The sequence below is a fragment of the Meriones unguiculatus genome, chromosome 12 (assembly GCF_030254825.1).
Source record: "Meriones unguiculatus strain TT.TT164.6M chromosome 12, Bangor_MerUng_6.1, whole genome shotgun sequence".
Lineage (NCBI taxonomy): Eukaryota > Metazoa > Chordata > Mammalia > Rodentia > Muridae > Meriones > Meriones unguiculatus.
Genome location: NC_083360.1, coordinates 67864060 through 67890333, shown reverse-complemented (window position 1 = coordinate 67890333; position 26274 = coordinate 67864060). Strand labels below are relative to the sequence as shown.

General features: G+C 40.4%; 1 protein-coding gene and 2 pseudogenes across 1 annotated transcript; 2 read left to right on the top strand and 1 right to left on the bottom strand.

Moving 5' to 3' along the window:
* Positions 1-2507: 2507 nt before the first annotated feature.
* LOC110544829 (nascent polypeptide-associated complex subunit alpha-like) lies at positions 2508-3422 on the bottom strand (annotated as a pseudogene).
* Positions 3423-9724: 6302 nt separating this feature from the next.
* On the top strand, positions 9725-13855 carry Klhl9 (kelch like family member 9). The gene has a single exon (XM_021628693.2). The coding sequence runs from the start codon at positions 10232-10234 to the stop codon at positions 12083-12085; it is 1854 nt and encodes a 617-aa protein (XP_021484368.1). The 5' UTR covers positions 9725-10231; the 3' UTR covers positions 12086-13855.
* A 129-nt stretch (positions 13856-13984) lies between these two features.
* LOC132646827 (interferon alpha-1-like) lies at positions 13985-24873 on the top strand (annotated as a pseudogene).
* The last annotated feature ends 1401 nt before the right edge of the window (positions 24874-26274 follow it).

Sequence of the window (26274 nt, the reverse complement as noted above, 5' to 3'; positions counted from 1 at the left end):
GTGATCAGGACACACAAGCTTGTGGCTCTGGTCTGGCGACCTAGTGCCTCTGCAACTCGGGATCTCTTCTGAGTTCTGACTGGGTGGACTGAGCGTGGACCCTACTGGTTCCCACGCCGTGAGGGTTTCCTCCTACCTGGGAAACATGATCACTGTTGTTTTAGGGCCCAGAGTTCAGTCTCTTGGTCGCTGTATGGGAAATGTCCTGCTGCTCAGACACAGTGTTCTGGCGCCACCATCTTGCCCCTCCACCCAATTTTGACATTTTTTTAATCAGATGGCCACCATATTTAAAGCACATATGATCTATATTTATGTGTCGCTTAGTTTTTGTTGACTTGCCACAAGCTAGAGTTGCCTGGGAAGAGAAAGCTTCAGTTGAGCAATTGCTCCATCAGGTTGGTCTATAGGCAGGTCTGCCAGGTATTTTCCTAATTGCCAAATGATGTAGGAGGGCCCAGACCGCCATGGGCAGTGGCATTCCTAGAGGGCAGGGCCTGAGCTATAGAAGAAAGGTAGCTGAATGTGAACCTGTGAGCACACCAGTAAGCAGCATTCCCCTGTGGTCACGGTCCCTGCTTCAGTTCCTACCTCCATGCTCCTGCCTTGGCTTCCCTCCATGAGGGACCGTTAAAGCTGCCTTTAGTCTGTTTCATCACAACAACAGAAGTGGAGCGGAATAGCGCATCTTTTACATTACTCCCCAATGGAGGATCATAACTAAAAGGTATAATAGAACATTACATATATTTATATGTATATATATACATATATATACAGAGATGTATATGTATATATATATGTATATATATATATATATATATATATATATATATATATACACACACACACAACTTGTGCATATGTGCACATATATACACATGAAAAATACATGTCGGTATCATTTTAATGACTTCTTGGTTCAAGTTTACATTTCTACTGTGAAAAGATTTTCCCAGCTGGTGCTGTACTGCCACATAGACCTGCACATCTCTGTAGTCATGTGACTCCCAACACTAGAAGTTCCTTTCATGTATGGGAAAAGCTGGGAGTGCCAGCTTTTTTTTTTCCCCTGATGACTATATTATGGGCTTGCAGAACCAAGCCCAGGTTCTGCAGTAGTTCTGGGGTTTTATCACCTCACTCACATGGTGTCTGCTGAGAAAGAAGGTGAGGAGAGACCTTTGCTATGGAGTGCTTGTGGGAAATCACCATACTGTGACAGCTGGAGGCAGCTGCATTGCGACCTGGTCACAGTTTGCCCGTCTCCATATGAGAACCCCCCGCGCCAGTGGCAAGGCTACACATGGGACCCAGCAGGCACAGAAAAACAGATGGCATGGCATTTACCCTTTGTGGAAAAGGGTGTTTTCAAGGCACGTATAACCTTTTCATTTTATAAAAAACTGGATGCAACTTCTTAAGAGAAGTTGTGTGTGTTGTATACACACCCATGCCTTAGGAAGAGCCTCCCCCTCCCCCTGAGCAGCAATTCTGCCTTTTCCCCTTGAGATAAAGTTACTTCTTTAGGTTGATCTTGACTCATATAAAGTATGGACTTTTCATTATTGATGGTGTGTTTTTTTGTTTGTTTGTTTGTTTGTTTTTAATTGTGCTTTTGAGACAGGGTTCTTTTGAGACAGGGTTTCATCATATAGCCCAAGGTGGCTTGAATTCAAAATTCTCCTGCATCAGCTTTACCAATGCTGGGATGACAGAAACATGCTCACCAGAAGTGCAGTTGCTAATGATTTCTAGAAGGTGTAGGTACGTGGACGGAAGGCATACCAGAAACAGTAGCAGAAGCTTAAAAGTCTTATGAGTAAGAATCTGCATATGGATTGCAGGTCCATTGAGAGTTTTGGTGTTCACAGTGAACTGGAGCATTTCCCCTGATGACTATATTATGATTTTAAAGAATATTTTGACGACATTGATTATTGAATATACTAGACCTGATGTTATAGCTAGTTGGTCGGCATGGAAGAGCCTGGTCCACTGTGGGCGATGCCATGGTTATATAAGAAAGCAACCAGAGGGGCTGGAGATGTGGCTTGCTGTTCTTGGAGAGGACCTGGGTTTCATTCCCCGCACCCGTGTGGCAGCTCACAACTGTCTGTAATGCCAGTTCCAGGGGATCTGATGCCCTCTTCTGACCTCTGAAAGTCCCAGGTGTACATGTGGTGAACGTACATATATTCAGGCAAAACACTCATACATAAAATAAAAATCAATACATCTTTTAAGAGAGGGAGGAAAGAAGCAAGCAAGCAGGCTGAGCAAGCCATAGAAAGCAAGCAAGTAAGCAACACTCACTCCTTCATGGTTCCTGCCTCCAGATTTCTGCCCTGACTTCCCATCATGATGGTGTGTCTTGTAAGATGAAATAAACCCATTTGTTCATAAATTGTTTTTGGTAAGTGTTTTAGAGCCAAACTAGGACACCTGATTAAAAAGAAAAGGCAGATGAGTCATTAATAATTATGACCTACTGTTGGTATAACGTGTTTTTTTTTCATCCAACAAGAAGCCATAACTTTATTAGTGATAGAAACAGCACAAATTTCAAAGCTGTAGTTCCACTTTTCAAACACCCAAAAGGGAGGAAGGGGTGGGGGGAGATGTCCTTGCTGTCAAATAGTTACATTGTTAATTCCATAATAGCATTTACAATATCATTACTGCTGTTTTTCAGGGCTCGGACTGCTTTTGCTCTCGAGACATTTGCTTGTGACATGACTAATTCTATGTCCTTAACTTCCACACCTGTTTCATCAACCTCTTCCTCTTCACTCTCCTCTTGTACAGTTGGAGTCTGAGTATTTTCTTGAATGTTTGAAACAGCTTCACCTTGAACTTCGAATTTCTCAGCAGCTGCTAACTGTGCTTGCTGTGACAAATCTTCAATCTTGGTTTCTCCATAAACTATGTAGGTATCTGAAGCTGGGCCTTGTAGACATCTGGTTTTGTGATGACAAAGAGGATTTCCGGATAGTGACTCGAGTGACCCCTGTAACCTGCCGAAGACCAAGCTTGGACATACATAGCCTTCCTTGCCTTCTTTTCACTCCGACTCTGCTTTGCTTTACTGACTGGTTCTTCATCGATTTCAGCTGCTGCTACCAGCTGGGCTTGCTGTGTGGTTGTCTGTGTGGAGTCTTGTTCCTCACGCTCTGGCACTGACTCGTCACTGTCAGATTCTGTCCCAGACCCTGTCTCAGCCTGAGGCTGTGGCAACTCCTGCTCTGTAGCAGGTATGGTTTCTGTGGCTTCACCAGGCATTTTGTGCAGAGAACACAGAACCAAAATGGTGGTAGAAAGAGAGCGAGGGAGAGCGTGACCCACGCCTGTTGCCATAATGTGTTTTTTTTAATTTATACACCTTACCCTTGTTCATTTAAATGCTGATTTCTCCCTCCCACCCCCAACTCTCTGGTTTCAATCCAGATATTGCATTGTGATACTCATTCTAAGCATCCTGTCTCAACTCTTGTGTAAACAGGACACAAATAAAGCAACTAGACACAATGTTGAGCAGGGAGGAGCCAGAGGACAGGAAAGAGGGGAGGAGTGAGAAGGCAGGAGATGAGTAGAAGGAGAAGGAGCTGGAGGAGAGCTAGGAGAGCAGAGCTGGAGGAGAGATCTTGGAGGACGTGGAGCATGAACCAGACCTAAGATTTCACAAAAAGCAAGTATAATGTGGGAAATCTAAATGTTAGAAAACTGAGGGCTTGGAGGTTTAGGAGGGAGTAAATATTGCCCAACATTGTGTTCTAGGTTAACTAAAAACCCAGTCTCTGTGTGGTGATTTGGTTATACAGCTGTTTAATATTAGCAGCAAGCTTTATTAGAAGATAAGCCAATAGTAAATATTAATTTTCACTTACAACAACCTACCAGGTAAGTCTTCTTGCCTATCACCAAAGCGTTTGACTAGTTTTTGGCTGGTATGAATCAAAGAGCAAGTCTCCACTTTAATACCAAAAGAGCTGAGGGCACACACCATAAAGAGTTGGATGGGCTTTCACTGATACATGTTAGGAATGGGGACTGGGAGTGTCTGCATTAATAAAACAAACCAGATATCTGAGGAGCTTCATGCCCCTAGAAGATGAAAGTCCCTTGAAGGAGAGGACTTGTGACTCGTCTCCTAATCGGCACTAGTGAATAGGATAATGGCTGTTACCCAATTAAAACACACCACAGACCTTGTGTCAAATGGCTGTTCTTACATCAAGCCCTTCTTTCTGTAAAGTTTCAAAAGAGAAAATGTTAGTGTGAACAAGTACCTTATTGAGTAAATCACAGACTGTCCTAATTAGAAGATGAACATCTTCAATCCTTGTGTGTTGGTGGCTGAAGACTATACCAAAGGGGAGAAAACAAACAAACAAACAAACAAACAACAACAACAAACAGCTTCAGGCAGACCATGCCAAAGTGTATGGAAAGTGGGGATCAAATCTCATTTTCTAAAGCCAGGCAATTGAGTTGCCTTTGCCAATGTGGACTTTAGTGAGCTCTGGTGTGATGGCATAATATTCTCCATTGCTGTTCATTTTGATCTCTGGCAGTTGCAGTAAACAGATTTTCCATATGCTTTGTAAAATCTGTGTTCTTTTTAGTGGATAACACCCAATTCAAATAACCATGCTATGTATTTTCTTATTGCACTAAATAAAACTAAAATTCTCTATCTTTCCTTTCTTTACATATGTATCATTCTCATATTTCCAAGGTGGACCCCAAGGTGCAAAGGCGACACCTGCACTCTTGGAATAATAGCCCCATGATGCCGATGTTTCCTGGAGTTTGAAAACCCAGTATAATACTCAGAAGAGATTCACATTAGAATGTCAGATTTTCTTTATATTTAACTCAAAATCTAGAATTACATCTATCTCAAATATTTATCTTTTGTATGAATGTGATTAAAGCCACAAGAGGTCACTTACAAAAATATTATTTATTAAGAAAATTATTGAAGCTAGACTCATGCTAAATGTTGTGCTATGCTCTCAATATGCTGGCTAAACGGGAAAACTCTTCATGGCTTTCAGACTTCTAAAAGGTGTGCACAGGAGATTCCACTAGCTAAAGTACCAGTAGGCAGGTTTTCTATGGATTGTCAGGTTTTATTATTTTTATTTTATTTTATGTGCATTAGTGTCAAGTTGTCAGATCCCTTGGAATTGGCATTACAGACAGCTTTGAGGTCATGTGGGTGCTGGGAATTAAACCCATATCTTTTGGAAGAGCAGACAATGCTCTTAACCACTGAGACATCTCTCCAGCCCTGGACTGTCAGTTTTTTGGAAGCCAAATCTCCTAATTTTATTATGTGATAATTATCTTGTTTTTCTCAAGAGGTGATTAGGAAACTTGGAGTCTAGACTAACATTAAGTAAAATTTCTTTTTTACTACTGTGTCATAGGTAAAGAATCATGTTGCAGTCCTAACCCAAAGATACAATGAAAATACTTTTCTAGTTATAATGTCAAGAGATTGCTTATACCAATAAATTTTTGATGCTGAGAATTCACTGTTAAAAGATATTTGATGCAGCATCAAACTTGAGGCTTATTGAAAACTGCTTACAATTTTTTACCATCAGAACTTCAGATACTGTCTATCTCCTAGTTCAGTGTAGATACATCATTCATCAGGGTTCTTGGTTCAGCAGAGCTGACTGCAGGAAAAGAATACATGTTGGCCCCTTATATCTGCTTCTTATGCATGCACATGGAGGTCACAGGACAACTTGTGGGAGTCAGGTAACTCTTCTACCATATGAAATCATACTGGACTGTGGGGCTGTGCTGGATAAGGTTGAAGTTTATTTATTTGTGCTTAGTCTAAGATGATAGACTCCTTTTTCTCATCAGGGTTCTATCCCCTCTTATCTGGGTAATTCCAGATCTTGTAAGGAGGTCACATAGCCTTCAGGACAGATTACAGGCCAGACCCTTCCCTAATAAGAAAACTGTTCTAGGAATTCCTAGAAATGGCCCATCTGCTAAGGATCTTAGTCCAGCAGTGACCTTCAATTGTACTTGGAGATCCTGTGGCCACTTCCCCTGCCGACCCCTACCATAGGATAATTAAGGCCTGTATTTTTCTTTTTGTGATATGTATTACTGACCCCTTGACTCCAGAAAATCAAACACGTTTACCCTCGGAATCTCTCCCTTTGCCTAGGGTTTATCTTGCCCTTAATTTCATATGAATAAAAATTCTGCTTTCTCACTTCAAGACTGTCTGAGATTCATCATTTATCCTCTGCTGGGTCTTGCCGGGCCCACCCTTTGGAAGCTTGGGTTCTGGCCTTGCCAGGCCTGTGTCTTGGTTACAAGCCAACCAGGAACGGGCCTTGGCCCAAAGCACGTTGGAGCTTCCATTGCTACCTGCGATCTCACGCTGAAAGAGCCAAACTATAACACTGTGGAAAACCTTTTCCACTCCCGGGCTTAGTGTATTCAGGCCTCACTCTAAGGCACTGTAGCTGCCCCTGAGAGAAATGGGATTTGGTTCTCTGTTCGGAAGCTGAGTGCCAGAGCCCAACAGAAATCCAGGCCCTTACTGAATGGAGAATGACACTGGACCATCTCACTGGCCCCAAAGCAATAGCTTTTAGATGTGTTTCTTCTCTAATCCATCCTCTAGTCACTACTTTCTCTGGATCATCTTTCTATTGTCTGGCCATTCCATTCCAGTGCTCTTTCAAATTCCTCATTTTACTTCCCTACACTGCAATGTCAAGTTCTCATGATTTAACTTTGTAAATTAATTTCATCTCTACTCAATTACTCTGACTTCCTTCATCCTTCGGCTTTTGATGACCATCCTTAGTGTAGTTCCCAACTTAAAACCTCCTAACCACATCTTTCTGTAAATCCCAGACAATATATCCAGGTGTCAAGGTCAAACCGTCCAGTTTCTTGTAATGAGGACACTTTCATTTTGCCAACAATGTTAGCATATGATGTAATTAAAATTGAGTATCTGATCCTAGAGTGGTGATGTGCATCTCTAACACCAGCACTAAGGAGGCTAGCTTGCACCACACAGTGAGACTGTACTTCAAAATTATTAATAATTTTATGTTTCCTACCAATAAAGGAAATTTTCCATGAGAAAAATGAGGTCCCAACTGTTTAAACCATGTTCTATTTTATCTGAAAGCTATCATGACCAGGTGTTACTTGGCTTGTTGTTGTTTGTTTGCTTTTTAAGACAGGGTTTCACTGTGTTGCTCTGGCTGTCTGGGAACTCACTCTGTAGACCAGGCTGGCCTGGAAATTCACAGAGATCTTCTGGTCTCTGTTTCTCCAGTGCTGGGATCAAAGTTGTGTGCCACCACAGCCTAGCTTCAGGTATTACTTGTAATTTGATTATACTGAACCTTCATGCTTCATTTGAGATTAAAGAAGCATCCTTGACATTGAATTAAGAATAAACAGGTAAAGTGTCTAAAAGTAAAACTTAAATAAAAATATTAATTAAAATATGAAGGCAAATGCTTTTTGTTGCTAGTGAGATGTGAAGGTGAACATGATCTCCTATGTGCTAAATACTAAGATATAATAAATGAAAAGTACAGTAAGTGTATTGGAATTGTTATAAAAAAGCACAAGAGTAAACGCTGCTGCTGAATGGCCCTAAGTAGATGCTTTTAACACATACTGTTTAACATGGCCACCAAATGCGGGGACAAAATGGATTTATTTCATGATGAAAGCCGAAAGGATAGTCTTTTAAAATAAATGCTGGTGGCTGGCTCAGAGGTTAAGAGTACTGGCTGCTTTTCAGAGGACCCCGGGTTCAATTCCCAGCACCCAAGTGGCAGCTCACACCTGCCTGTAACTCCAGTCCCAGGGTTTCTGACATCCTCACAGAATCACACATACAGACAAAACACCAATGAGCATTAAAAAAAAAAAAATTAAACATTGGAATATGAGGAGCATCTGTCCCTAATAGCCATTAACGTTCTTGTCTGTTTTTTCATCTAGTAACCTTGCAAGCTTAATAGTGAAAGGATTGATGTCATGATTTTGCTCTGATAACTTCTCAGGTAGTGATCTTGTTCTTTCTTTTCCTGGTAGAAAGTAATCCCTTGGAAGTGCCTCTTCACAGTCAGGCCACATTTCACAGCCAGTGAGGGAATGCTCACCCCAACTCCTGTACCAAACACCTTCCCAGAAAGTCCCTTGCTGGTAAGAATTTCTCAAGACCAGTCTGGTTTCAACAAAGCTCTTGCATTAAACAGGATGGAGATCTGCGGGAGCAGCTGGGAGAAACAATGTTCTACTAGTCTCCCTGGGTTCCTGCAACTCATCAGAAACAACAGGGAAAAGAGGGAAGGAGGCCGGGAGGAAGACTAGTCACTCACAGTTAAGTAACTTATGGTGTATACATTTAGTGGTCAACACATGTTGTATGTAAGCTCTCCATACCAATTTTGGAAAATAAACTGAAAAAAAAAATCTAGCAGTGTATATGCCATTTAGAAAAGAACCAGGAAGTGGAAGAGAAGAATATATGTATATTCTTAGTTTGCATACAAGTAAACCCTAGAAGGAATTGAAAGACAGTAATAACTTCAAACTTCGGAGAATAGAGAATTATGGCAAGTTATATACATATTTTCAAATAAAAATTAAAATCTGCCATTAGCTAAAAAACCACGTTAGTAAAAATACCCATAAAAGGGAAATTTCACCGAAGGGAAATGCAAACCCAAGAATTCATGGTAACAATATTTTGGAAACATTGACTTCAATATTCTACCAAATATTATCATTATCCAAGAAAGGATAAAGTTTTGTCTCCAAATCCTCTAAGCTTATTACAGATTCGATAAGACAAGAGAGGACAAGGATTGTACACTCAGGAGAAAACAGTGGACCAAGTAAATTATAACATGTTTTAACTTTTGGGAAATTGTGTAACCATCTCTTTGGCCGCCTCCCCCTGATGGGGGAGCAGCCTAGCCAGGCCACAGAGGAGGACAATGCAGCCAGTTCTGATGAGACCTGATAAACTATGGTCAGATGGAAGGGGAAGAGGACCTCCCCTATCCTGGGACTTGTAGAGGGGCATGGGAGGACATGAGGGAGGGAAGTTGGAATTGGGAGGGCATGAGGGAGGGGCCTACAGCTGGGATACAAAGTGAATAAACTGTAATAAATATAAAAAATAAAATTTTAATTTAAAAAATAGTGTTTGAAAAACAAAATTGCGAACAAAGTATTTATAAGGGCATTATTTCTCTCGATAAAATAGTTAAAATATATCATTAGGACCAAAATTTGGTAACAAGTTAAATGTCATGTGTTTTAAAGGCTTAAAAAAACTTTTACAACCAACATTTTAATTGGTGTGCTTATTAAAGTGTGATTCAAACTGTAAAATTGTTCTTGAAGAAAAATAAAATAAAATAATACAATGATTTCTTCTGCCATGTTTCTTTTCAGTTTGGACAAAGGCTGCATTTCGTTGCTGTTCTGGCACGAGACAGTAGGCGCACATCTTAAAAAGAAAGCGCTCTTAAAAAGTGCTGAGAAAACATCGCACAGCTGGCGCTGGCTCACGCACGCGCATTCCTGAAAGCTTACATCATGGCCCCTCCCCAGGCCTCGCTGGCTGCGCGTAACCCCGCCCCCAGTCCCGCCCGCGCCCTGCCCCCACAGTCTCCCAGCCCGGCCAGCCGCGCAGGCGCACTAGCTGTGCAGCCGCTCCTAGCCCGGGGGATCCTGGGATTCGGCCTTTCCGGAAGGACGGGCTCGGTGTCGTGGCTAGGCCGCCGTTCCAGGCCCAAGCCGGAGTTCCAGGCCCCGCTCTGAGCCAAGCCTGTGGCCGCGGCGACGCGGCGGGGACCGCAGAGGGCGCAGCCGCGGCTCGTTGAGGTGCGGAGCCTGGCGGGCGGCGGCCGCGGAGCGCAGTCCGTGTCGGCCCCTCCCCCGCCCTGAGCGCCGCGGCGGAGGACGACAGCGCGGGCCGGTCGGGGTGAAGCGGTCCTGTAACTGCCTCAGGTGATGACTCACCCGCCCTCGGGTCAGATTTGAAGGCCGCGGTGCTCGTCGGTCCTGCTGCGGGGCGGGCGTCGGCGTGCCCGGAGCGGTGCTGCGGCGACCGCTTGCCCTTCGGTTGCCCCGCGTTTCCGCAGAGCGTTCTCTTCTGTAACGTTTGCGGCCTGCGGCTGGCTCGCTGCGAGCGCAGGGCTTTCACATGAAGGTGTCTCTCGGCAACGGCGAGATGGGCGTCTCTGCCCACTTGCAGCCTTGCAAGGCAGGAACTACTCGGTTTTTTACCAGCAACACGCACAGTTCTGTCGTGTTGCAAGGCTTTGATCAGCTCAGAATAGAAGGGCTGCTTTGTGACGTGACTCTCGTACCTGGAGATGGAGATGAAATCTTCCCGGTTCATAGAGCCATGATGGCGTCCGCTAGTGATTATTTCAAGGCCATGTTCACAGGAGGAATGAAAGAACAAGATTTAATGTGCATTAAGCTTCATGGGGTGAACAAGGTTGGTCTGAAGAAAATCATTGATTTTATTTATACTGCAAAACTGTCTCTTAATATGGACAATCTTCAGGACACTCTTGAAGCTGCCAGTTTCCTGCAAATCCTACCGGTTTTGGATTTTTGTAAAGTATTTCTTATATCAGGCGTTTCTTTAGATAACTGTGTTGAGGTTGGACGGATTGCTAACACCTACAATCTTATAGAAGTGGATAAATACGTCAATAATTTCATCCTGAAGAACTTTACTGCCTTGTTGAGCACTGGGGAGTTTCTAAAGCTCCCCTTTGAACGGCTTGCCTTTGTGCTTTCCAGCAACAGTCTCAAGCACTGTTCTGAACTTGAACTCTTCAAGGCAGCCTGCCGCTGGTTGAGGCTGGAAGACCCTCGGATGGACTATGCTGCAAAATTGATGAAGAACATTCGATTTCCACTGATGACGCCACAGGACCTCATCAACTACGTGCAGACAGTAGATTTCATGCGAACAGACAATACCTGTGTGAATTTACTTTTGGAAGCAAGCAATTACCAAATGATGCCATATATGCAGCCAGTAATGCAGTCAGACAGAACTGCCATTCGATCTGATTCTACTCATTTGGTTACCTTGGGAGGAGTTTTGAGGCAGCAGCTAGTTGTCAGTAAAGAATTACGGATGTACGACGAAAGGGCTCAGGAATGGAAATCGTTAGCCCCCATGGATGCTCCTCGATACCAGCATGGCATTGCTGTTATTGGAAATTTCCTTTATGTAGTTGGTGGTCAGAGTAATTATGACACAAAAGGAAAAACTGCCGTTGACACAGTTTTCAGATTTGACCCTCGGTATAATAAATGGATGCAGGTGGCATCATTAAATGAAAAGCGCACATTCTTTCACCTGAGTGCCCTCAAAGGACATTTGTATGCAGTTGGTGGGCGCAGTGCAGCTGGTGAACTTGCTACAGTAGAATGTTACAACCCAAGAATGAATGAATGGAGCTATGTTGCAAAAATGAGTGAACCCCACTATGGCCATGCAGGAACAGTGTATGGGGGCTTAATGTATATTTCAGGAGGAATTACGCATGACACTTTTCAAAATGAGCTCATGTGTTTTGACCCGGATACAGACAAGTGGACACAGAAGGCTCCCATGACTACAGTCCGAGGGCTGCACTGCATGTGTACAGTTGGTGACAAGCTGTATGTCATTGGTGGCAACCACTTCAGAGGAACAAGTGATTATGATGATGTTCTAAGCTGTGAATACTACTCGCCAACTCTTGACCAGTGGACACCAATTGCTGCTATGCTAAGGGGTCAGAGTGATGTTGGAGTTGCTGTCTTTGAAAACAAAATTTATGTTGTTGGTGGATATTCTTGGAATAACCGTTGCATGGTGGAAATTGTCCAGAAATACGACCCAGAAAAAGACGAGTGGCATAAAGTTTTTGATCTTCCAGAGTCACTTGGTGGCATTCGGGCTTGTACTCTCACAGTTTTTCCACCTGAAGAAAACCCTGGGTCACCTTCTAGAGAATCACCTCTTTCAGCACCTTCAGATCATTCTTAGATCCAAGGTGTAATACTTTTTCAGTGTATTATGGGTGATCTTATACTTCTTCAGTTGTCTCTTATTACTACAGTTAATAGACAAAAAGGTAACTTAGGTTTTCTTGTTTGGCTTAGTATGTTCATTAAATGTCTAACAAGTGCATTTTGAAAAATGTATTAAATATATTCAGTTGTTTAACAAGTAAAAAAGATACATAGAAAAATAGACGTCAGAAAATTAGATGTCTTTTGTGGTGTTATATATGTTAAATTTTAGATAATCATAGTAAATGTGTAATTATGTCTATTATGCTACAAAATTAAAAGTTTTGATTTGACTGAAACATTAAATGGAGGCCCCATATTCTAACCTAAAATAACAAAAAAAAGGTTGCCAAGGTACAGCTACCTCCATCTTGTATAGTTTTTGACAATCTGTTAACTAGGCTATGTGAGGTTTCTTAGGTAGACAGAAATAGTAAAAATACTAACTAGAAGAAACAGTAGGTCAGGATTTGTTATCTCATTGGAGAGAAAAAAAAACTTTAAAATGTTTGTACACTAATCAGATATACATGCTCACAGAAAAATCTGTGTGTACATAACTTTTAGAGTTGATAGAAACTTCAACTGTAGTGAAAATTTTTTTTTCTTCCAGAAAGCAGCTAATTTTATTTCAATGAAAATTCAATACCAGAGAGTTAGTGTCTAAAGTCTTAAATAGAACTTGGATAGCTACAACTAATTAAATTGACAGCCAAATTTGTCATTTTTTGGAATTGTTTCTTTAAATGAAATTTAATTAGTTTTTCTGTATATTCTGTAGTTACATGCTTATAGATTATCTAGCAAGTCAGGTTTCAAAGAATTGTTTTTTTTTTTTTCATTAACTTCTGGTGAAATTTGGGAGTCAGGAAAGGCAAAGAAACATTCTGAACAAAGCTATAGGGTTTTACATTTATTTTCCTGTCTCAGTCACTCTGACATGTTTATTGTGTGATTTTGAGTGATTTCCGGTGCTGCTGTAGCTGATCAGCATCCTGCCTCAAGACTGATCTGAGCAGAGATACACCCCTGTTCTGCATCAAATTAGAAATTTGCCTTTTCTGCCTTGACTCAAGGATAGGACCAACTTCAGATCCCCTAAGAAGCCAGCTGGTTTCTTTAAGGCTATGCTAAAGTAGGCCTTTAGCCTTTAATACTCTGGGAATTCTTTCTGGCTGAGAATTACATGGGAAAATTTTAAAGGGACCTAATCAGACAAATGGAATTATAGTGGTCTCCTTGGTAATGAGTGATACTGAGTATGTACTTTCCTGGAAAAACGTGTGTGTATGCATAGTCCTGGAAGTGCCAGAGTGTAAATCAGGAGCAATGCCAGTGATAGTCCCTTAATGTAATTCACCAAGGAAAAGATTTTGGCTTCTGGCACTTGAAATTTACTGCCCATACAAGTGTTGATTCATTTTAATGCTGTTTATGATTTCTGCATTGACATAAATTTTCATACTTTCTATGTTTTTTTAATGACTCCTTTTTTTATTCAAACATATTTGAGTACTTTTAGAAGTTAAGGCAAAAATTGCTACTAACTTTGTGTATTAAATAGACAAGTGGCATCCTGATGTTTTTTCTTTTTTTTTTTTTTTATAGCAAGATTGAATGCTTGTATAGTTTGAATGGCTACATTTTCTCTTTGGTAAAATGTCCATATCTCTTACCTTTTGGAGTTGCTTTGTTTTTCATATCAAGTTACAGGATCTCTTTATATAATAAAATTATTAACTCATTTTCTTGTGTTGCCTTTTCCCTTACCCCCAATCTTAAACTTTTAGTTTTACAATTGAAGGCTTCTTAGTTAATTTTTGAGGCCAAATTTCTCTCTTCTATATTTTGAGTTTTGGATAGCTTTCCTATGGTTTATTTTTAACACAGAATTGATGTATTACTTTTTCATTCTGATTCTGACATGCTGAGGTGATACTGCACAGCCTGTTTTCTATACATGCTTTTTTCTTTTGCTAAAAAAGAATTTCTGCCCTCTACTCATTACATTTAACATTCTTGTTTAATTAACAAGTACTCCTCAACCAGGTAAGCATTCGCTCTGTCTGCACCACCCTTCAGTCTCATACATGCACCTCTCTTTTTACTTTCCATATTCTGTTGTTGATGGCTTTCTTGATAATTGTACAAGTAGCTGTCTCATACTCTGTTACTATGACTGATTAAAACCAGAATTCCCCTTAAGATGGAAGTTTTAGGTTACTAAATGACAGGCATATATCATTACAAAGTATTTTCCCAGTAAGTTTTCAACAAAGCTTTTCTGGTATAAAAATAAAGTTTGTCCTACAGAATGAACAGGAAAATAAAATGAAGTAAAAGTTATCCTTGATTTTGCATGCCAACCATAACTCCTGTGAATTTTGGGTGCATCTTACACATACATAGAGACATTGGCAAATATTCAAAGCTGCCAATTCAAGTTTCACAACTACTATCAGTATAATTTGCTTAATTTTTCATGTGTAGATGATTGAACATGGAGTTTATCTCTCATTTTTTTTCTTTTTATTATCTTTATAATTTATTCACTTTGTTTGCCACTTGTAGGCCCCTTCCTCATCTCCTGGTCCCACCCTCCCTTCCTCTTCCTCCCTGATCCTCTCCCCTAGTGCACAGGGGAAGTCCTCCTCCCCTACTGTCTGACCCTAGTCTATCAGGTCTCATCAGGACTGCCTGATTTCTCTTCCTCTGTGGGCTGGCTAGTTGTCCCACAAGGGAGAAGTGATCAAGGAGCAGGCAACTGAGTTCATGTCAGAGACTGTCTTACATGGAGACTGAGCTGCCTATGGACTACATCTGAGCAGGAGGTCTAGGATGTCTGTATGCATGGTCTTTGGTTGATGAATCAATCTCTCAAGTCCGCCCTGGACCTAGCTTTCTTTGGAAGGTTCTGGAGGGGACAGGAGTTTTTTTTTAATATCAAATGCGTCTTAAGAAAAACAGATTATGTTGGAAGTGGTAGACCATGTTTGTAATCCTAGACTTGGGAAACAGAAACAGGGATTAAGGCTGGTCTAGGCTGCATAGTGAGACCCTGTTAGAAAACAAAAAGGTAAATCGTATTTTCATGCAGCTAAGTCCAAACTTGAATTTTTTTTCTTTCTAGCATAGTTTGTACATTGATCATATTAAAAATTTTCTGTCTTCTACGTGAAGTACTTTGTTCTTACGAAGAACATTTCTACATATCACAAAGTGTCCTTAGGGCAACTAAAGTCCTCTGACAAGACTTTGGAGGTAAGTTTACATCTATAAGATTCATGTTTCCTCTTAACCTGTGGACCTTGTCAAGTTTGCATCTTAGGATCAGAGAAATGGTTCAGTACCTGATTGCCCTTGCAGAGGATTAGGCTTCAGTATCCAGCACCCACATGGAGGTTCCTTACTATTCATAAATAACTTCAGACTGACTTCTATGGACACCAGACATGCACATAATTCATATACATGCAGGTGAAACAGTCATAAACCTAAAAGAATTGTATGTTGGGGTTATAAGGAGGTGTTTCAAAACTGCTTTACACAAAAGTATTCATTAGGTAGGCAGTATTTGTGACAAAGGCATGTTATAGCTTGTGTGCATGTGGGTTCATGTGTATGTGTATGCATGTATATACATGAGTTCATATATCTGCATGTGTGTGTGACGTGTGTCAATTCAACAAGGCTGGCTAGCCAGGAAGCACTGAGCATGCTCCAGTCTACATCTCTACAGTGCTGGAATTACAACTCTTGATTTTTACATAGGTCCTGGAATCCAAATGAGTTGTGCTTGTGTGGTACGCAGTTTATTGACTGAGCCATCTCCCCAGCCCCAGCACTTTAGTTTAGGTTTTAAATTTTGTTTAATCAGTAATTCAAACAGGTTGTTTGAAAATGTTGTATCCATACAATATTTAACTTCATGATAGTGCCATAGTTTTTACACTTCCCTATATTGATATTTTAAATGTAATTTCTTTAACAAATGAAAGAATAAACATTTAAATGGTCACTTCACCAAGACACTACTGTTAATTACTTTTTAGTGTGACCCCATAAGACCCTTCATATTTTTTAAAATGGATGTTGCAGAGTTCTTCACACTGATTTTGATATTTAGTATCTTTGTCTTTGAATAGTTCATTGTTGTATTTAAATGGCTGAATAATGGTGAAACCTGACTTGGTTTGACTAGGAGTTAAACTTATTAGGATATCTGTTCCCATTGGTCTATAGCTAATGGCTTCTGTTGAAAGGAGTGCATTCTTAGAACAAGCTAAAGTTTCTAGACCTAGCTCTGCTGTAACCGCAAAGGGCATCATGGCATTTTGTGGTTCATATGGAGCAAGATCATCAGAAGTAGTGATCACTCTTTTTCTGAAGGTTTTGTCTAGAGCTTGGTTCTAAGGCATCTCACATTTCAATAAACTTTTTTTTTTTTTTTTTCTGAGATGGGATCTCACTATGTGGATCTGGCTGGCCTTGAACTCATGGAGATCTGCCTCCTGAGATGGGATTAAAGGTGTGTACCACCATGCCTGGTTTAACAAGCACTATCTTGTTTAGCTCTCAGTCTTAATATTTAGTTGTGCCCTAGCAATTTGCAACCCCGCAGATAATTTCTAAATGGATTAATTATCTCCTGTGATACAATCACTATTTTCTAATGGGTTCCCACCCTTCTTTCTATACAATATGTGGAACCTAACTTGAAGGCAGGTATTAAAGATAAACAAAAATCTGATTTTACTTGTTACAGCAGTATGGTGTTTGAAACATTATTGTAGTTCCAATAACTATATTTGTGGACTCCCAACACCCTAATTTCTTACAAAGCCTTCAATAATATAACCCCTGTTGCCTGGTGAAGGTCTAAAGACTCTTGAGATGCCAGTTTACCAGTGACTTCTGGAAGCTTCCTCCAATCCTCACGTTCCCCGACTGCTCCGTGATCCTGCGTTTTCCTGTCACAGTCCTTGTTCTTGCTGTAAGTGAATGCTCTCTAGTCCACACACACCCACAAGACTGGCAGTTCAGAAAACATAGGTAAACACTTAGTACAGAAGTGGAAATAGATTGTTATAGAAAGGACATGCATTCGATTGCTGTTGAATTGTCAAAGCTGATGATTTTATATGTTAGTTTCCAATTCATGCAATTGCTAAGACCAAATCAACAACCATCTGATTTCTCTGAGAATGGAGTAGTAAAATGGGTTTTTTTTCAGCTGATGTTATGTTCTCCATTAGAGCTGTGGAAGACTTTCTAATTTTTAATTAGAATTATTTCAACTGACAGTACTTAATTAGAGAAAGTAAAATATTTAAATTACAAACACACAAGGCTAAGTAAATTGCTGGTAGCAAAGATTTTATGACTAAATGGGATTAATGTTCCTTCTTGATTTGAGAACAGATTAAAGGTTTAAAGGTACTTTGTTTCTCTGATTATTAGTATGTGTTTAAACAATAGAACAGAAGCAATAGAAAATGGAAGCTGACCATATTTGTAAAGCATAACTTCTGGCAGCCTAATAATTGTCTGAAAAGAGAAGTTTGAATTATTACTTATAAAATTCAATTTCTTTCTCCACAAAAGTACAGTTTCTTTTTAAAGTTTCTTTTGTAACTGAAGCAGAAAAATGTCCTTGAGTTGAGTGAATATTTACAGTCTAGAGGTATAGTATATTAGTAATTGAGACTCAGTTCATCAAAGTTGGGTCTTACATCTCCCTTCTAACCCACTGAGGTTTCCACTATGTACCAGGCACAACTGCTATGTATTGTTCCACAGAGACTGGTTCCTTGGGCACATCTCTAGCAGCCAGGGTGAATTCTCCATGATCAGGGCCTCTTTTCATTTCCTGTACCAAACGGTTAACCAGACATTCCATACTGATTAGGTCTTAAAAAATTTTAAGTCTTCAGGTTGTGTCAGGAGAACAGGTAGCCTGAACCTTTTGGGATTTGTTACTGTCTACTTGTCTTGAGGGAACCTACGAATATAATCTTAGAACGAGAAAATACTGGCAGATTCCTGATTTGGCAAGGAATTGTGCAGGGCTCCTGTGGGCCAGCTATGGCTTCAAGGCAGGCCACAACTAAGAGCATAGAAAAACTAGAAGCTACACCTTCAGGACATGGGCAACTCCATTCGCATGGAGGGTGCAGCGGGTCTGTGGGATTCCCATGCAACATGTCCAAGACTTGCAGGTTTTGTATTTATACCAGTTCTGGTTCCACTCTTCACTTACGGAACCCAGATCATGACCTCAGCACTTCTCTCAGTGGGGTGAAAAATGAGTACCCTCACAGAAAATGGCAGCTGCCCATTTCAACACTATGTGTTCATCCAAGGCCCACTGTTGTCATCTGGGTGCTAATCTGTCTCTTAAATTCTAGCACAACTACCTAGGTGTTTGATCCTGGATGTCATTTTTATACTTCTGAAATTGTACACAAGTACACACATGCCTTAGCTCTTTACATTTCCCTTTAGAGCTACTCTCTAGAATTGATTTAATCTACTTTTAAAATAAGAGACATTGTTCATAGTTTCTATGTAATCTATCGAAAATAGTGCCATAGGCGGGAAACTAAATGATAATACAGACAGCTGTCGTCACTCTATCTAAAAAGGCATTGGCAGCATTTAAATGATAGACAGCACACTTGGCAAAGAGCACTCATGAGTAAGAGAGACATTTGAATGGTGATTGCCCTCAGGGAGCAGGGAGGACATGACTACGATTAATTAAACACTAGCGTGCTCAGTGTAGTTTGCTACTTACTGTTAATAATGAGAGGAAGTGGGTTTTCTGTGTATAAAACCACTTTGTTGCCAACAGGCATAATTTGACCTCCTCATCCCTCTTAGGATGCCTTTTATTACTTTGTTTTGGCAAATTGCTCTGACTAGCAAATTGCTAGTACTATATTGAGTAAGAGCTATAAGAGTAACTATTGTCAGGTTCCTTATATTCTTTCACTTTTCAGTCTGTTGTTAGCTTTGTACCTGTTATATAAAGACTATTGTGTTAAGATATAACCGTATAACCTTTCTATATATTTTCTTTTTCTTTTTTGGTTTTTCAGGACAGGGTTTCTCTGTGTAGCTCTGGCCATCCTATAACTCATTCTGTAGACCAGGCTGGTCTTGAACTCAGATCCACCTGTGTCTGCCTCCTGGGTGCTGGGATTAAAGGTGTACACTCCCACCACCCAAAATCTATCTAATTTCTTTCGGAGTTTCTTTGAAATGTGTGTGTGTGTGTGTATGAAGGTGTGAGGGTTCATTCACTCCTCTGTGAATGGGATAGAGGGTGTCAGCATCTGTCTTCTGCTATCTTGCCCCCTTACTTTTTAAGACAGAGTGTGCACTGAACCCGGAGCTCTTTCAGCTAGGCGGACTGGCCAGTAAGCCCCCAGGATCTTCCTGTTGCCCTCCTGCACCAGTACACACGACATGCAAGTGTGTCCCACAGTGCCTGGCCCTACATGGGTGCTGGGGTCCCAACTCAGGTCCTTGTGCTTGTACAGCAAGCACTTGACATTCCAAACTAATTCTGTAGCCCTTGTTCACAACTTTGCTCATGAATTTTAGCAGATCTTTTTCCTGAGTTTTTTGGGGTGATCAATGTTCTTTATCTTCCATCCTATTACATACTTACTGGTTACCATATGCTGCACTATCTCTATTTCTGGAATGAAACCAAGACAATTTTTGTGCTAGTCACGGTCCATTTGAAAAATGAAAAGGCAAAGGAGGAATGTCTTCCATTTCCATGCTTCTTTTTTTTTTTCAAATATTTTCCACCCATGCAAATGCACTCCCTCCATCCCACTACCAAGCCTTCTTTAATATGCCCTGACATCAGCCGGTATTTGGGCCTGGTTCACCTAAGTAAATCCATAGAATTAACAGTAAAAAATATGACCAGGCTGCTGATTGGAGACAACAACCACCAAGCAGTTGGCAAGCTGGGTGATGCAGTCTTGCCATTCTGTTTCTCCTGCTTTATTGTGCTGGGCTTTCTCCTCTTGTCTTGTTTCCTCTTCCATAGCAGGTGTCCTTCCAGGCGTGAGCTCTCAGCCTTAGCTCACTGATTTAGTTCTGATTCATTGCTTGTCTTTAGCCCAGTCATGACCCACAGTTTTAGGCTTGTAAATGAGGATTGAACGTCTTTAGATAAGTGAATAAATCGACAGTAATACACAGGCTTAAAAAAAACATTTCTAATATGCACCCAAAGCACAAGTATTTTCCAAACACACAAGCTTATGAAAATGGAGGACAAAGAAGACGAAAACTTAAGATGAACATGCAGGGAATTTAGTAATATGTTCTACAAGCAGTGTGGCTTTCCTGTGTGAAGAAGAGAAAAAGGAGCTGAAGGGAGTCTCTGCCAAGATTTAGGCAGAACACTACTGGAGTCTATGGATCATCTTAGAATCAACTCTTGTTCTGTGGCATGAGGCATCTCCAGAGGGGAGGGATGGGATGAGGGTTCAAAGTAGGATTTGTCGAGGTGCTGGCTGGCTCTACGTGACATAAGCTTTTTGTACTTTTAATTTTTTTTCTTTTCTAGATGGTATTATAGCACAGCCAACTTTACACTGCTTTACACACTCATCTCCAGTGATTTAGGCTGGGAATATAATAGGGCCGAAAGATGGGCATTCTTTATGAAGTAAAATAGGGTTGATTTAAAATTTTTTATTATATTGTATCTGTATAATATATTTTGCTGTATGTACATATGTGCAACATGCGTGCCCCTGGTGCCCATGGAAGCCAGAAATGAAGGTGCTCTGGAAAAACACCCACTGCTGTCCTTAACCATCTCTCCAGAATCAAGGATTGTTTTTTTTTAAGTGCTGAGAATTATGTCTGACAGATTATTAACATATACAATACAGTGGCGCCATTTCTTTATTAGTATTATCTTTATTTACTATTTATATCTTCTAGCATTATCTGAAACTATTCTGTTGGAAAAGTATTCTTTGAACTTAGTTTCCTGTCAGACAAGACAAAAATAACACTGATTTCTAAGTTTATCAGTTTATTAAGGGAGAACTTAATGTAATTAACACTTCTTGTCAGCAGAGAGTGCATTTGATTTTCTGCCATATACACACTTTTAGTGCTGGGAAGCCTTCCTCAAGGCTCTGTGAAAGCTGGATTTCGCTAGACTGAAAAGAGCTAGTGAGTGATTGTTTTGAGGCCTTCTCTGCTTGGTACCTTGAGCTTTATGCCTTCAACCATCTTACTTCTACTCTACCTTCTTATCTCTACTCTCTGTCTTGCTGGAGACTGGCTAGCTACATTTTATTGACATCATCTCCCAGTGGGATGCTACTTCCCTTGGTTAGTTTTTTATTTAGACACGCCTTTGTTTTCTTTTTGTCCTCAATCATTGGGGGGTTCAAAAGTGTTTTGCTTTCTATAATAGGGGTAAGAATATCTACCACATACATGCCCCATTGGGCTTCTGTGCAGTTATTTACCTTGTTTTATCGGCATTTCATTGTTGACATTTAGCATTAACTCCAACTTTTCTATAATTTGTAAGGAATTAACTAGTAGTTGATCGCTGAAAACTATTGAGGAGCATGAATGCAATTTAAAAAATTCAGTGAGATCTCTCCATTGAATATTCTCATTGGGAATAATATTGCTTCCATGTGTTAGAAGATTGGTTTGTGGGACTATAAAAATAATCTGGGCTATTATGATTGATAGATCCCTAAAGCTCAACTTCAACACAATCTTTTTCTTTTTTTTGCTTGTTTTACATTTTCTTGTATATCTTATGAAAATCATTGACACTGAATTCATAGAACATAAGTAAAATGTATACAAGATTAATGCTACAAATAACAAACAATAAATGACAGAGTTTCTATTTTGGACTTTATCTCTGTCCTCACATACCTTGGCCTACCACTGCATATCATAAATATGGCTTATGCTTAACATGAATATTGAGCGTTTTGTGATTACATGAATTGAACACATATGGTTTGCACTTTATTGATTTTTCTAAGGTAATTAACACATGAATGATTGTGTCAAGTTCTCAAAAGAAAAAAGAAAGTTAACCGTGTCTATAGTGAAGTCTAACAGCAAGTAAAGTTATAAACTTCTGACAGTGTTTATAACTCCATGAGGTAAGGTGCTTGTTGAGCAAGTTTGAGGACCTGAGTTCAGATCTTCAGTATCCACATAAGACACTTGTCAACAGCCTGGAGCACAGTGACGGGTAGATGATGGTCTGAGTGAGAAGTCGCCCATAGGTTTTTCCATTTGGATCCTTGGTCTCCAGTTGGTGGTCAGTACCAGTTAGGAAGTGTGGCCTTGTTGAAGAAATATCACCAGAGCCAAGATTTGACAGCTTAAAGACTCAACACCATTTGGAGTCTGCTTTTCTCTGCTTTGGGCTTGTGGTTCAGGATATAAGCTCTCAGGTTCCTGCTTCTCCTGCCCTGTCTTTGCTCCACCATTACGGACACTAACCCTCTGCAACCATAAGCTCAAATAAACTTCTTCACCTATGAATTGTCTTGATTATGGTGTTTTATTACACCCATATAGATGTAACCAGTACTTCTGGTACCAACTTCTGTATTAGTTACTTTTCTATTACTGTGATTAAACCACCATAACCGAGGCAACTTATGGAAGGAAGGATTTATTTGGCTTGTGACTCTAGAGAGGTAAGAGTCTGTTTGCTACAGTGGGAAACATGACAGCAAGGAAGTTGGGTGGCTGGACCGGCAAGCTGAGAGCTCACATTTTGAAATACAAATATACAAGCATGGAGCAGAGAAAGCAAAGTAGAAATGGCATGAATCTTTAAACTCTCAAAGCTTGCCTCCAGTGGCATATCGCTTCCAACAAGACCACACTTCCTAAGCCTCCCCAAGCAGCAGCAGCAGCTGGGACAAAGTATTCAAATTATAGGGCCTTGGAAGGGTAATCTCATTCAAACCAGGGTCATGGAGGCTTGCCGGCCAACTGCTCTCATCCAGATGGAAGAGGACTGGTTCAGTGAGTCAGTGAGACTCAGTCTTAAGAAATGAGGTGAAATTGGCACAGGACAACACCCATGGTTAAACTCTGGCCTCTACATATGCACGTATGGGTGAGAGCACCCTTCACCATGCCCGTTACACACACACACACACACACACACACACACACACACACACACACACACTTACATGGTGGGGTGGAGGAGAGGGAGGTAGAGAGAGAAGTTGAATCAAACTTAATTTATATACACACATAAAAAGTTTTAGAAAAGTGTATTTCAGTAGTTTCTGCAATTTTGAAAGATGCTTAAGGATAAACACTTTGCAGATGTATAGGCTTATAAATTTATAAATTTGTAAATGTAATAGGATTTTTACAGCTTATATAATACATAAATTACATTAGAAGTCACTAAATCATGAATAAATAAGTAATTTATACAATAGTAAATCACAATAAGCCAATTAAATGTACTAAGCATAAAGGCAAAAGTGATTTTAGGAAGTCAGCATAAATATCAAGAGTTTTTAAATATAACTTTCTACTTAAAATTATTATTTTGTAATTGATGAGTTTAATTTAAAACATTAAAAAATTTAAAAAATTTTCACCTTTTCTCTTTTTTCTAAAACTAAGAGATAAAGTGCATAAATATATTATCTTGTATTTGTTATTGAAAATTAATTATGAGTGCAATTAGGAAAAAAATATCTAACAAGGCTCTGGGGGCAGGAGGAGGAGGAGGGAAATAAAAGAATTGAGAAACACTGCTCTAAACCAAGTAGAAAATACATGGAAGAAAACAAAAATAGAAGTAGAAAGTAACATGGGTGACAATAAAAAAACTAAACCTCAAACATTCCTTACTTAAGTCATAGCAACAAAACGAGCTGTAGGAAACCTAGAGGTTCAGGACCACAGAGCCCAGGGGACCAGCAGCATCTGCAACATTCACAATGTCGAAGCCCTGTGCCTTCCTGATGGTCCTGGTGGTGCTGAACTGCTGGTCAACCTGCTCTCTAGGATGTGACCTGCCTCACACACACAACCTCAGGAACAAGAGAGCCTTGACACTCCTGGCACAAATGAGGAGACTCTCCCCTGTCTCCTGCCTCAAGGACAGAAAGGACTTTGGATTCTCTCTGGAGAAGGAGGACGTCCAGCAGATCCAGAAGACTCAAGCCATCCCCGTCCTGAATGAGCTGACTCAGCAGGTCCTGAGCCTCTTCAGCTCAAAGGACTCCTCTTCTGCTTGGGAGACAACCCTCCTAGACACATTCTGCAGCGGCCTCCACCAGCAGCTCCAGGACCTGCAGGCCTGTCTGAGGCAGCAGGTCAGGTACAGGAATCTCCCCTGACCCAGGAAGACCCCGTGGTGGCTGTGAGCAAGTACTTCCACAGGATCACTGTCTACCTGAGAGAGAAGAAACGCAGCCCCTGTGCCTGGGAGGTGGTCAGAGCACAAATGTGGAGAGCCCTGTCTTCCTTGGTCTGCTGGCTGGCCAGACTGAGTCTTATTCTAGCACAGAAATGATTCTCAATGCCTGTCATTTCAAAGACTCATTTCTATTGTAATTTTGAGACGAATCCATTCAATCAATTGCTAGATATCTTTAAGAATATTAAGCTACATTGTGTCAACTCTAGGGGAACCAATTATTTTTTTATGAACACAAAGATAGATCCATCTCTTAAAACTATAATATTTAAGTGCATTTATATGTGTGTGTACTTTCACATTTTGTTCACTATAAAATAGGTTATTTATAATTGTTTGGCTATTTTATTTTGCTTTATTTACTAATTCTAAATTTTTTGTTTGGTTTATTCATTGAAAGACACTCCGAGATATATTCTGTAAATTTATACAGAGTAGAACATATCATTGACTTGTTCTTCACTCTCATACTCAAATCAAAGTATGGAGAGTTGGCTATCATCATTTTAAAGAAGCACAACTAGGCTACTAGGTATCATTGCCACAAATTTCCTACTGCGGCTTCAGAGTGTCAATTTCCTGGAATAGGGACATATGATAAGGACCCCTGTTTCTGTACTATTTCTCCCCTAAAAATAGTATATAGGGTGCTATACTTTATAATAAGTTTGCTTAGCATACTTTTGCCAGACTTCCTGATCAAAAACTCTTGTCTTCTCTATCTCCCATCTTCTTTATCTTCTGATCTCCTGGTTCTCTCTCTCAGGACCCCCTTTGCTACCCCTTTAGTTTTCCCACCTTTAAGAATATTTCAGGATCATGTGGGTCCCAAACAATTTCACAGAATCAGTGAATCTTCAGCATTGCACATAGAAGAGAGTTCTCAGCTAGCTGAAATTGCAAAATGAACCATGGGATCCAGAGAACAAGAGAAATAGGGTAATTCTAGGGCAAAGGGCCTGGAAATTATAAAAGGAACTGAAAATACAAAACCTGCAACCCAGCTGTATAGAGACAAAAATAACTTGAAATTTCTCTCTCTCTCTCTCTCTCTCTCTCTCTCTCTCTCTCTCTCTCTCTCTCTCGTGTGTGTGTTTGTGTTTGTGTGTGTGTGTGTGTGTGTGTGTGTGATGAACCTTTTCAATCTCTCCAAGCCTCAGTCTCCTCTGGACTAAAATGAAGCCAAAGTATATACATAGTTGTTCTGAAGAGCAAACAAAAACATGCACTGTAAAGCACTCAGTTACTCTTCACCATAGCATAGTGTTTTAAATACGGTAGGTATCTATTTAGAAGTGGACTGATCAACTCTGGCTTTCCTTGAGGTCCTGACTGACAGAGAAGAAAGATAGCTGAGCAGAGCCAATAATACGCTGGGGCCAGGGCCTTCGGAGAGTTGTGGTTTTGGATTCGGAACACCTAACTCTTCCTACTGTATGGGGCTATGGTTATCAGCCCCAAGGCTGCAGTGTGCTTGTTCTATAATGTTGGAGATATTCTGTGTTCTCCTTGTGCAACATTGTTTTACAGCCTCTTGCTCACTTAATCCCACTGTATGGTTGTTTCTGCTGTTTCTGTACTATTTCTCTCCTAAAAATAGTATATAGGGTGCTATACTTTATAATAAGTTTGCTTAGCATACTTTTGCCAGACTTCCTGATCAAAAACTCTTGTCTTCTCTA